Raw genomic sequence first — 13755 nt, forward strand, 5'->3', positions numbered from 1 at the left:
CTAGTTCTTTAGACAATATAAACATGAGAAGCATCAAATTGAATCTGGACAGGAATTGTTAAAAGCACAAAATGACAGTGAATTAAGTCCATTTGTCACCTCCATTGAAAAATGTGCATTTGTGTCTCAGTGGTAACACCAGGATACATAATTGCAAAGGTTCTCTGAGACAGGCGCTTCAGCTGCCAACTGGGAGCCTACAGAATAGGAGTGTAAGCACTGAGACTAATGATATTGTCAATCTATTGTATCATAAATTACATCCTGTTATAAATAATGAAATATTGGAAACAAATAAAACATTCACATTCTTCACCCAAATTTTTCTTCTATTTTGTGATAAAAACGTGACTTGAAAAATTTGCATAATTAAATGCCATCCTTTCTACTTTGATTGACTTTTTTTTKATTTTTTTTATTCCTTTTTATTAGACTCTTTTGATTAAAGAGTGGCATGAAGGTAAGTTATTTTTATGATATATGTTTGCAACTTTCAGATTCCACAAGAAACCCTAATTCCTGATGGCAAGACAATAATCTGGGACAACATGAAAGGTTTCAGGATACCTAAGGCAACATACAAATTCATAGGGCTCCTGAGCTGTGAGACAACTCTTGGTGGACACAAGTATAGCACGAAGTATCTAACACACCGAGAAAGTGAGTAACATTCTCCAGTCACTGACTATCAGAAAGCACTCTGCTGGGGTGAAGTTATTCATTTTTCTTTCTTTTCATGACATACAGCCAACACGATTTTTGATGTCCAGTTAAGCACCCCACGTCTAGTCAAGCTGCTCAAAGGAGACAGCCTGGCAATTAATTGCACCGTCACTGCAGCCTGGAACACGAGAGTGCAGATGACGTGGAGTTATCCCGGAGGGGTGAGTGCTGCGGTTGAAATGAAGAACTCATGGGGGGTTTCCTGTCCATTGTGCTGTATGGAGCATCCCAGGAGGAATTTTTCCTCAAAATGCTTGCCATGGTTTGCATTCCACTGTTGTGACCCTTGCTGACATGTCTCTTTATGTCTTCTTTTCTTTCTTTTTTCCTTTTCCCCCCCCTTTTTTTTGTGTGTGCTCAATTGAACAAGTAAACACGTTTACACAATATACTCTGCTATATGGCATAATCACAAGTGATCATTAGACTTGATTCAYCCTTGGGAGTTTCTTTGCGACCCAGTGAAACAATAGGAAATTTATCACCCAAGCCCAGGCAGGAGCTCTCTCTCGTGACAAAAAAGTTTTCAGTGAAGCTGTCTTCTTCAACACATTCATTTAAAAGACTGGCAGACAGTCAGGCACCCAACTCAAGCATGTTTAGAAAAGATATTTTGATTTAGCTAGCCAAAATCTCATTTGTTAAGTGTCACATGAACAATTCTCTTGTTTTGACAACTACAGGAATGATCTTGAATGCACTTCTCCTCCCCTCACATTGGGAGCATCCTCATAAATATTTGTCACTTACAGAATAACTGCCAGGGAGCCCGTGTAAAGCTGATAAGAAATTTGACATTAGTTTAGGGTTTACAACTCCCATTCCTTTCATGTCAGTTTGATTTATGCTGGTGATTCAAGTCAAGATCATTTATTATGTCACTCATTGTGCCTAATCACAAGCTGAAATTATGATTACATTATATAGAAAGGATTAATGCAATCGCTTCTTGCATACTGTAGCCATTTTCCCTGGCATTTTTTTCACCTCAGAAATAAACAACGTAGCAACAAGAAACGCTCTGAATATAATRTATTTGGTCATTATTGCCTTAAGAAGCCCACACTTGTGAAATTCTGCTTTGTTTTTATTTGGATGGCAACTGAAGGGTGCTCGGTGTTTATAACACAACAATGACAATGTCCTGGGTTAAATAAACTTTGAGGCCAAAGGCTGAGGGGGAGTTGCAGGAAATAACTCCTCAGACTCCCATTATCTTCAGTTCCACCCTGTTATTCTCTTGCCAAATCTAGTCACTTTTCCGTCTATAGCCTTTCCAGAATTCTCCCCTTCTTGTGTTAATGCCCTCATCTTCTACACGTCTGCTGCCTACGGACACCGAATCCAAACACCAAGCTATGTGCTTCTGTACACCCAGTGGCTCTGGGGTTTTCTGAGGAATGCTGAAGTTGGAGAAATGGGGCTAATGGTGGGATAGGTCATAGAGAAGGATGATCTTCATCTGGGAAGAACTAGTTTGAATATTATTGCAATTTGAATTAAAATAAGAGTGAACTGCTGTATGTAATGTTGCTTCTAATTTTTATCATTGATCTTTTGGAAATGTTAGGTATCTTTTGCATATCCGAACTGTACGGTGTGATCTGTTTTTTTTTAAGGGTTGAAGTCAGTAGAGTAAAAGGAAAAATCTTAATGGTCATGGTAATTGATTTGACTGAACTCTTTCTTGTTTGTTTTTGTTTTTATAGGCAAGGAAGAGAGGTTCTATAACCCAGCGTATTGACCAGAAGAATACAGAAGCCAATATTTTCTACAGTATTCTCGTCATCGACAGAGTGCGTGATATTGATAAAGGCCAGTATACCTGCCATGTGAAGAGTGGCCCATCAATCAAATCTGTTAACACAACAGTCCTYGTTTATGGTAAGAAAGAGTTTGTATTTGTAGAATACTGAATGCTCATGTGCAAAATTCAGTCATACAATATCTTTATATCTTGATAGAAAGTGGAAACGAATTTCCAGCATGCTAGACTTGGGTAGGAAAAGGTGGGAGACTACAGAGAATATGTGCCTTTTGTTCCGTGATTCCTTTTTCCTGTTGGTAGTAGACTTGTTAAAGAACAGTTGGATCACTTTTGTCTGCTAAGTACTGTGATGACCCTGTACTCAGCTCTGGCAGAAGCAGTAAGTTAAAGCACATTTTCTAAATAAGAATATACAAGGTTAATTTAAATAGAAGAATCCCAGTTTCTCTTTTGCCATGTTTATCCATTGTTCCCTATTTTGAATGAACAAGTATTTTGAAGGAACAGATGAATGAACATTCCCATTGTTCATTCATTATTGTTCCATATGAAACATAAAGAAATAGATACATGTACGTTACTTGGAGTACAAGCATAAGATACCACAATTCACTAATGTGATTTTACAGTGGGAGACTTAAACTACTTCTCTGTGGTCTGGTTGGTCTGCTTTGTCTTCTGGATGTGGAAATCCATAAGATCTGGATATTCCTAGTAATATTTCAAGCATATGTGTATTGTGACTCTATGAGAAGTTATGTCTTTTGTGGTATTCTGCTGCAATTTAGATGATTCAGGATCCTTGGAGCTTCATTGGTATTAATGATAAAAAGCACTTTGTAGGTTTCCCCTGTGACAGATGACTCATGGTCAGAATCTTGATTTTTTTTTCCAGGTGTTTGGTGAAGTCTACCTTCTTTCTCTCATCTGAAAGTGTGGACTAGGCATCAGCTGGTAGCATTTGCTGGGAGGCTTTCAGTTCATTCTCTCTGCTCTAAGCTTAGACTAAAGTCACTTGAAACGCAGGATGAATCATGATATTCATTTCTTATATTCTCAAATAAATAAGCCTGAAGTCATCAGAATCTGATTTTTAAATTAAATTTAAAATCACAGAACCTGGAACTGTTGAAGCTAGCCTGTAACCGTTACTCACATTAGCACATCAATCTATGAGATATCCATATTAGTACGAGTGAACCCTTACATGAATAAGGATTTTCAAGATCAGTGTTGTACCTTTAGATGTAGCTGACTTGTGGAATTAAGCTGCAGAGTTATCTTGTACATGTTATTTTCAATGTATGCTGAAAATGCAACTAAATATTGCACTTCTTTAATGGATATCAAAAATCCATACGCAGTTGTGCTCTAGGTTCTATCAAAGGACATTCAAACAAATTTTCATCTTTTGAATGTTTTTACTTTGTGTGCATGCTTTTGGGGGAAATTTTTTTTCTATGTATTGTACAAATACTGTATTGCATTGCCTCGAATGAAATCAGATAACTTGACAGCAGATTTGAAATATGGGGCAGTACAACTGGAAAAGAACAAATTCCACCAGGTTGAGATTGTTCCAATGAAGCAATGAAGACTTTTTTTTGTTTAATGAAACAGCTATTCACCAATGATCTAGAAAGTTTCTGTCTTTTTTTTCACTGGTTCTGAAGATCATTCAAATCCTCTGTAGCAGAATATTTTCTTTTGAAATGCTCATTGATTCATGGCTTTTAAGGGTGAAGGGGTCATCTGTTCATCTAGTTCAACTTCCCACTTACTATGGACTAGCTTATCTCAAGTAGATGCACTTGCATTGAAACCAGTGCCCTTTTWTTTTGACTGAAACAAACTTTATATTTGGCTATAGTATATCTTCTGCAGGCAGGTCCATGGCCTGGGAGCTGTATCTTGTCTACTTGTGGTGAAGTTTTACATTTCATAGCTCTACAGGAATTCTGGTTTTATTCATGCTGCTGTGTGACCACCAACATTAATAAAGATATTTAATTGTTATTAAATTTTTACTTACCTTCCTGTTCTTTGTATAGCAATTCTTTTGCAGGATGAAAATCAGTAATACAGGTATATTCTTTTTCTTTTATATCTTTAAGATAAAATGTTCATTAAGTTGAAACATCGAAGAAAAACTGCACTGGAGGCTGTAGCTGGAAGAAAATCCTATCGTTTGTCAGTGAAAGTGAAGGCATTTCCCTCTCCAGAGGTTTTATGGTAGGATAACAGTTACTTCCACATGTACTTCCACACAGGACTTCTTCTTAGAAGAAAAATAATACCTTGATAAAATACTCAATAAGACCTCTCAAATGATAACTGGCATTAACATTGGACTGGACTTTTTTTTTTACTGGACTTTTCAGGGTCTTCCTGAGTTTTAACAATTTATAAAAATATTATTTCCATTTTGCAAATGAAGGAGGAAGCCCAGGTTGTTTAAATCTCAGATACCTGTCTCCTATTGCAGTCAGCGGATATTGCACAGTTAAATCTCTCTACTGATCTGAAGTGATGCACTCGAGTTCACTCAGACTTGAATATGAGACCTGAACTTGTTTTTTAGASCCTAAGAGAAAAGAAGGCTTTCCTTAAGGCAACAGAGATGGATCGCATAGCCGTGTACTTTTAGAAAAGCAATGAAAGCTGCCTTTATTATATGGCGGTCCACAGGTTTTAGTGACTGGAGCTTTCACTTTGGCTCAAATATGCTACATTAAGAAATGTTTTAAACAGTTTTTTGTATTAACCCAAGCACCTTTATATRAAACAATGTTATCTATTTATGATCTCAAGGGGTTTTTTGTTGTTTAAATCATTGTAAATAGCAATAGCTCTTGCTCAATTCATTGCACTTTAACAAAGGGTGTGTGACAAGACTGATTAAGAAAACAAACCATACATACATGAACAGTCAGAGTTCACATTACTTTCAGCCAGAATTTATTTTTACTCCAAACACTTTGTTTTGTTTTACTCTCTCCTTTGCATTTACAGCTCCACATGGAAAATTAGATAGAGAAAGTGGAGCTGATGTTCATCATTAACACAGTATTTTCTCTCTCTTTAATGTCTGGACTTCTTGACTATATGTAGAGATCCAAAACTTCTGAAATATAGAAAATTCCATTTAAACATAAGGGGATTTTGTTTTGTTATGCTTTGATATTATGYTTTTTACTGTGAGGATGGTCAAACACCGGAACGACTTGCCYAGAGAGGCTGTGGATCTCCATCCTTGGAGATATTCACAGGCCGACTCAACACAGCCCTGAGCAACCTACTCTAGGTGATCCTACTTTGAGCAGAGGGTTAGACTAGATGATCTCCAGAGATGCCTTCCAACCCCAACCATTCTGTGATTCTTGAAATGAAGGTACAATGTAACACTTTCCACAGTCCTTAGACCAAATTTTTAGTGTTCTTGTAAGGACTGTAAGACTTTCCTGTAAATATTTACTAAAACATGGAATCAATTTAAGTCCATTATTATATTGAAGAACTCGATTGCACTCTTTRCTAATATCATTCCAGTCTTCTTCACACAGCAGCCTACTGAAATGTGCTTCATGTAGTATTTTAGACTTCAAAAAGAAAAAAAAAACCTGCTTATTCAGGAATCTGTGTGTGAGCAACACCTAGTACTTTCTATGTTGATTTTCTGTTATCTTTAAAAACATCCACTTGATAGCAGGATATCTGATTCTTAAATGCTTATCTAATCTACTTACTCTTCCTCTTCCTAAAATCACAGCTGTGCTTAGGCTACTGTAATACTTTGTCCTGGGATGTATTTTTGAGGTCATAAAGAAATAATCAGTACTAGATGATGCAAACTTTATTTGCACAAATGACTTTTACCCAGAATGGTTGTCTTGTAGATTAAATGGAGACACAAGCACAGAAAACTGGAATCTTCAGAGACAGGGTTGCAGTTTTGATTAACTCTCAAATACTACAGAGTCCTGTCAGATCCCTATCGATTTTAACATATTGAATGGTATTCTTCAAAGTGTTCTATAAATATTAGCAGTCTTATTTTTAAGTGAAGAATAATCTTCTGGTAAACAAAATCTCAAACCATAAACCTGATTCTTAACCAAAGACTGAGAAATGTTATGAAATGGAATAACATAGACTATTTAAACAGCATTGTTTTTCAAAATTTTGCTTTCTGGAATTCTTCTAAACAGGTTAAAAGATGGGCTACCTGCTGCAGAAAAATGTGCCCGGTACATGATTAAAGAATATTCATTAATCATCAAGGATGTTGCTGAAGAAGATGCTGGAAACTACACTGTAATATTGAGCATACGGCAGTGGAACTTGTCTAAGAATCTTACTGTCACCCTTACAGTAAATGGTAAGTTTACAGTATGTTCCCACTCTTCTCCTAAACATACAAATGCTGGATTTTCAGTGAATGCTTGATCTTGCACAGTTCAAGTAATTATGAATTTTCTCACTGATATTCACGGACCCAAAACCAAGCCCCATGTGTGGAGTGATAGACCCATCTTCTAATCTTGGCATTAGTGGATGGGCACTGGTTTTCATTAGAAGGGTTGCTGTCTTCCATGGTCACATATTTGTTCCTGATGACTTAAATATGTTAGTAACTGCTCATCTGACTAATCTTTGTACTGCTGTTTCCCTTTGTTCTCCTGGGGATTTTTCTTACTACTCACCCTGCAGGAATGTAGCATTTTCGGGATATGCAAAACATTGGAAATGAGCTGCTTTTAATTTCTTTCAATTTTTTACTCATTACAGTGAAACCCCAGATATATGAAAATGCTGTGTCATCATTCCCTGATCCCAATCTGTATTTACTGAGCAGCAAACAAGTGCTGACATGCACTGTTTATGGTATTCCTCAGCCTAAAATCACATGGATGTGGTATCCCTGTAGACAAAACCATTCTAAAACAAGGTAGGACAGCCTCTCTACTTGTATTTAGTATATCTTCACTTGCTACTACACTTAAATATTTTCCTTTTTTTTCAGAAATAAAACTTGAAATGACCATTCTTTAATTAGCAGAGTTTGTATATTTTTAATCAATATATTTTTGAAGCAAAGCATGTAGGCAAAATGCAGGTTTATCCACATCATTATTTGAAAATGGTGGGCAGATCCATTGCTTTGTACTGTTATTTATGTTTAAAGTTTACTTCTGTTCATCCGTGCAATGTCCAGAGGCAGTAATTATGATTTAATTTTTATGGGAGAAGCCTTGTAGAGAACACCTTTCAATGCACACATGCTTTCTAACGTTGTCATCCACGAGGAAATTCCCCTGTGTTTGATTTTTTTTTAATTCAATAGAAATAATCTAAAAACTTTTTCTATTATGAAGGTCAGATCTGACTTATGATATGTTGTTGACTCAYAGATTCAGTTCGCCAAGTCAAATATGCCCAGCCATCTCCAGATGATATTTCAAAAGGGTAAAATATAAATGACATCATACAAACTTGCTTGACGTTGATGTAGCACTTAACTGATCCTCTTTCACATTTAAGTCTGCTTTGGAACTTTGTTTCTTAGGATGACAAATTTATGCATTGATTCACTTATCAAAAGCACATCCTAAATCATGAGTTCTGACACAACCTTAGCAATTAATACTTGACACTCACGATAGAATTAATATTAAGCTGCTAGAAGAGAGTTCAAATATCAACTTGTTCAGAATGCAACACTACAAAGATATTTAAACAGCTAATGAAAATTTAGGAACCAAAATTTCCTTAGTTTTAATTAAAGTTAATGACTTAACGTAGAATTTAGCTTCTTTAAAACTGTTATTGAATTGAGTTTCAGTACCAGTCCAGTTGAACATTTAAGTACATGCTTAATTGCAAGAATACAAGAAACCCAATGAATTAAATAGGATAAACACTTTACTTCAAATTAAGGATGTTCATACTGCTTTCTGGATCAGCAGAAGCRTGGTCAGCACTTCCGAGAAGCCCACATTGTTTTTCCCATTAGGCCTTTCTTTGGGATTATGCAAATGGCCAGGGATTTCTGTGCCCTTCTCACCAAGAGGTGGCACTAGCAATCTCTCTGTTTGGTATCATAGGTATAACCTGAAATTCTCCATTTCGAGGACAGGTAAGGTCAGTATTTTCACTATCTGTTATGTTACCCTAGAAGCACCAGTTGAAAACTTCTAAGTAATAATTTATTTTTGCTTCTAAGTAAGATATAAGGTGAAAGAAATCACAATGTCTTTTAATAGAGAAGCCCTGTGAAAGGCATATAAGAAAAATCTGGATCGTTCAGGTTTTTTTGAGTATTTATACATTTATGCAAACTTTGGACTGAAATCACAGTGTGGTGCTGATAAACAAATTGTTTCTTTTTCTTTGGGAATTGGAGCTGTGCTCTTCCACTGTCATATATTTCCCTCTGTTAACAAGCACAGATCTGCACCACAACACAGAAGATTATGTCATCAGAAATAAAGAGTAATACACTCAACCAGGTGTTTAATAATCTGCTACACAGTAGACTCAATTAAATGGCAATTAGAAATGTGTTTTAACAGGTGATCAAAAGAGAAATGTAACAATTTAAACATGAGCTGTTGGCTCTGTTACAAGCTTGTTTCCAGACACGCTTCCAAATTTACTTCATAATTATTCTGTTACAATTCTTTTTAACCCTCTCCCTTTCCTTCTCCTTTAAAAGCTCATAGAAGAAGTAGAGCCTGGAGAACACGGTTCGTAATGCTTTGTATAGGATGAGTTGAATTACTCCCTCTGAAAAAGAGGGTAACAATTAACAATATCAATACACCTGAATAATTACTTCTTGTCTCCTGCTCCTGGAAGCTAGCAAAGTGGATTAGCCTGGCAGCTGGCAYGGCTCATGCTGACATCTGTGCCAGTTTAGGTATTCTCGCTGGAGAACTTGTTAATCCCAGCTATTTCCCTATACTTTCCTCCACACAAAGGACTGAGTAGAGATACAAGGGAATGTTTGCTTAAGCAACAGATTAATGGTGCAAGTACCTTGTGCAGCAGACCAAAATTGAATTTTATTTTCTCATTAGAGACCTTTCTTTGGATTTAGCTGCCCAGCATTATGTTTCCATGGCTAAAATGTTGYTCTATTTGTGCCCAGCACTGTGCAGTGTCTATTTCTGTGCACAGATGTAAACATTGTCACCTTAAGTCAATAAACCCACACAGGTTACCATCATTCACTATATCCTGAGCAAGTATCAAGGTCCCAGTGGACACTGCACACATTCAGAATAAAAAGCTGCTCTTGCTGCAAAGACTTTGCAATACATGCTTCTGTTCACTCAAAGATTTATGTATGTGCTTAACTTTATATCACTTAAGTACTATCAGTGAAAGAAGGGAATGACTCACAAAGTAAAAGTCAGATGTTTCAATTTTTGAAAAAATATAGACTGTGGGTTCCTTAATGGAAACCTTTGAGTACTCTGGCTGTCTCTTTTGATTTCTGTTCCAGACAGTATTTCTGTTTCAGAAATCTAAAAATATTTCAGTGGATTCTATTGCTTTTAAATAAAATGTAGACATATTTTAATACTTCAAGATTAATATACTCAATTTACGTAACTCTCCCCTACAAAACACTTAGGCCAATAACAGGAGGCCAGCCAAATAGTTTCCTTGGCATAGCAAGTTTTTTAAAATGCTGTAGAGTCTGTCAACAAAATTGTCTTTTTTGGARTACAGAGAGACCAACAATTAAATAATTAAAATTTTCTAGTCTTTATTTTCTATTAAAATTGTTCTGCTCAAACTCTATGGCRGCTAAATAACCTTTTGTTAGATACTAGCTATGAAGCTGACCAGATCAATAGAAAGATTAACTTGTGATGCTCACYCCAGCAAGTAAACATACAAAAATCAAGTAAAACTGAGCCAGAAATTCAGAGATGGCAGGCAAAAGTCAGTGGAAGATGAAATGAAAAAAATAAAGTACAACTAAAAAAACCCTTAAAGATTAGTCTTTCTTAGAAGACTATCGTTTTTCTCTGAGGAACCGCTTACTCCAGAAAAAGCAGCAGATACATACCATGTTCCAAGCCAGGACTCGCTGTGGCTGACCGGGTATTTCAGTAGATCTGCATTGGCTGAGCAGCCCACAGTWGTGGATATGGCAGAGGAGAGTTTTGTCCCAGAATACTGATCAGCCTTCCCAGACCCRTTGCTGCCACACTGGAGGTGTTCCTTCCTACTGCATTTTTGCTGAAATTTGGAGTATATCAGATCAGGTGCATGAAGGTGCAGCTGCAACATGATTTGCTGTGGGCTGGTCTCCTGCCTAAAAYCTGTGAGCTTAAAGTGCCTCCATGCCTGGAACTTGCTTGACATTAATGTTTCTTGACTTGAATCTCTTCAGCAGATTTGTGTTTATCTTGAAGTAGTCTGGCAGAGATTGCCAAGAAAAGCACATGGGATATTGATATTGTTCGGTATAACCACTAGCTTCCTCAGCCCGTGTCATTTGGGGGCAGTTTCACTTTCTGGACATTTCCACATGAGCAGTTCAAGAAATATCTCCATCATGGTCTGATCAAGGTTTGGCTGATCAGACCTTCAGAAACTGCCAACAGATGCAACACTGACATTTTATCCTGAATATTYCAGCTCTCCCAACTCTACTGCCTCTCTCTCTATCTCTCTCCTTGTGCTATCAGTTACACTTAGCCTCAAACTTAGTATCAAATTAACAGCTTACAACCTTGCCATCRTGTCAGTCTGAAGGGTTTTGACTTTTGTGGTTTTTGTATGTGTATGTGTGTGTGAGAGAGAAAGACAGAGAAATACATCAGTACTGAAGAGATATCTACAGAAACAGTCATTGGAAAGCATGGTACTTGATTCTTCCTCCCAGACTATAATGTTAGGATATGAATTCTTCTTGGTGATAGACAGAGAAATACATCAGTACTGAAGAGATATCTACAGAAACAGTCATTGGAAAGCATGGTACTTGATTCTTCCTCYCAGACTATAATGTTAGGATATGAATTCTTCTTGGTGATGAAGCCACCAAAAACTGTTTCTGCTTCCACTTTCAACTTCCTCTCACTTGTTCCCATTYGCTTCATTGTGCCAGCAAGACCATGGGTAGTGTGAGATGGACTGAATTGGGAAAGAAGGGGTTGATGCTGGAACTTGAAGACAAAAGTGGGCAGCAGAGATCACGGTATTGCTGGTATTGCTGCCAGAGACCTCATCTCAGACAACCACAGAGTTTGTTATGCTCTAGTGTGAATCCATTGACTTCAGTGAAATTGCTACTGATTTGACTCAGAGTGATAAGAAAGGAAAATCACCTTCTTCCAGGGCTAGTCTACATTGTAAAGGTAGAGTCATATAAATTACTTTCTGCAGAAGTAGCTCTGCAGCACTGCAGAGCATGGAAGAGTGTGTCACGGATCACAGTGAGGCAAAAGCTAGATGTTTGCCTTGAAAACTCTGCACAGATAGAAAAAGTCTGAACCYACCATCCTAAAAGTTCATAGCCAGGCTCCCCCCGGCTTCAGTGAAAGAGGAAACAGGCCATGTGTGCATAGCAGTCTAATTGCATTTCAGCATTGTTTATGTCAGTGTATTAATAAAGGATTGAAAGGCAGAATCATTAGGATGTGCTTGGATAGATTATCTAGGGAAACTAGGTTTGGAACATCAGTGAGGTATGTAAAATTAACAAGTAAAGAACAAATGTTAATTGTACTTAATTAGAAATGTACTGAACCACCCAAATTTAATTGTGGATGTCTGCAAACATTGATGCCCATTAGTTTGTCCACAGCGACTGTTTTTGTTCCCCATGCCACCTTCTATTTTCAGGAAGGGGAAATCTGAGTCCATAAAGCTAGAAAAAGTAGGTCAGATGCCATTAATAAACAGGTAGTTCAGAAATGCCTTTGTTTGATTTGACATGTGGCCAGATCCTCAGCTCTAAATTCACATTGGCTGAAGATATTGGCTGGGTGGCCTTTGTGCCTTCCACTCTATCGTAAGAAAATCCTTTTACAGCAATCTGGTAATATAAAGGTACTTAATGTGGATATGTATATAAAAAAAGACTTATTCCCTTATTATGTTGAGATTGTGGAAATAATTAGTGTAACTAAGAATCAGGACCTGTACTTTTCACATGTCTTTATAAAAATGTGGAGGAACACACACATGATTGTGCTTTGTGGAAGTGTGGACTGCAGAGAATTTGAAGCCAAAAGAAAGAAGGAGAAATGAAATAGCTTCTGAGTTACTTCAGACTGAGCAAGCAATTTGCTGAAGCTTTTCATCCTAAACTGCAGCCCTGCATTATGGGTCAGAAGTAGATGCTTGTTCATGAACACCTTCTATTGTCTGAAAACAGCTAAAACTCCAGAGGTAGGATGGTACTCCAGACCTCAGTCAGCATGTTGCATAAGACCATTTTTAATATTTTACTTACATATGGATCAGACTTGACATATTTGTCAGTCTTGTTTACCCACGTGTGTATCATACTATACATCTAGTAGAGTTTGCCACAGTCTTTCCTCAGAGTAATGTAGTGAAGGCACCAATGAACCTACTGTGCTTGTTGTAAATGTTTTCAGAGGTTTCATTGTGGCTCTTAGGTTAAGCAAAAGCTTAAGCATTCARATTTCAGTATTGCTGGGTTTTAGATCATTGTAAATCAAAGTTTTCCAAGTCTAGTAGAAAATGTTCTAGCAAAAAATGCATTATGTTTTCCAAGTAATTTCTCAAATTAGTCATTGTTCAAATCTAAAATATAGAGAATACATCCATAAGGCAGGGTTACTCTGCTCAATATCACATTTTTAACTTTCACTTTCTTATCTTTTTTTCATCTGTTGTCCCTCATAATCACTTTTCCCCCTTAGTTTCTTTTTCTTTAGTTCTCTTTGCAGCCTGGTCTCTTGGCTTTATCACGGACAGTCTGGYGCCCATGCTTAAGGAAGAACTTACAGGGACATCCAAACCATTGGATGTAATTGCTTAGGTTTTTACTCACTTTAGTTCAACACACAAAAAATTGAGTGCATGATGTGCAGTACGTGGGGAGAGTACATCAGCACTGGATGGTGTTGTAAGCGAGTCCCTGCATACTGGAAGGGAAGAGCAGAGCCAGTGGGACGTCTTGGCATGCAGCCAGAGATCTGCTGCTGTGCTAGCTGTGCAGGGCATTGACAGCCGTGTTTTTGGCTGAGGAAGACGAAGGATCAAACTGTGTG

At 37.3% G+C, this 13755-nt stretch overlaps 1 protein-coding gene across 1 annotated transcript in view; it reads left to right on the top strand.

Moving 5' to 3' along the window:
- Positions 1 to 13755, top strand: part of FLT1 (fms related receptor tyrosine kinase 1) — a 119228-nt gene that overhangs the window by 34329 nt on the left and 71144 nt on the right. The window contains exons 5-10 of the mRNA XM_085321801.1: positions 498 to 660; positions 748 to 884; positions 2433 to 2607; positions 4606 to 4723; positions 6700 to 6869; positions 7280 to 7439. Coding sequence (XP_085177927.1) covers positions 498 to 660; positions 748 to 884; positions 2433 to 2607; positions 4606 to 4723; positions 6700 to 6869; positions 7280 to 7439 — 923 coding nt within the window. The remainder of the gene's footprint in view (positions 1 to 497; positions 661 to 747; positions 885 to 2432; positions 2608 to 4605; positions 4724 to 6699; positions 6870 to 7279; positions 7440 to 13755) is intronic.

This window comes from Rhea americana, unplaced genomic scaffold, assembly GCF_003343005.1.
Source record: "Rhea americana isolate MKP2758 unplaced genomic scaffold, rheAme1 scaffold_71, whole genome shotgun sequence".
NCBI classification, from domain to species: domain Eukaryota; kingdom Metazoa; phylum Chordata; class Aves; order Rheiformes; family Rheidae; genus Rhea; species Rhea americana.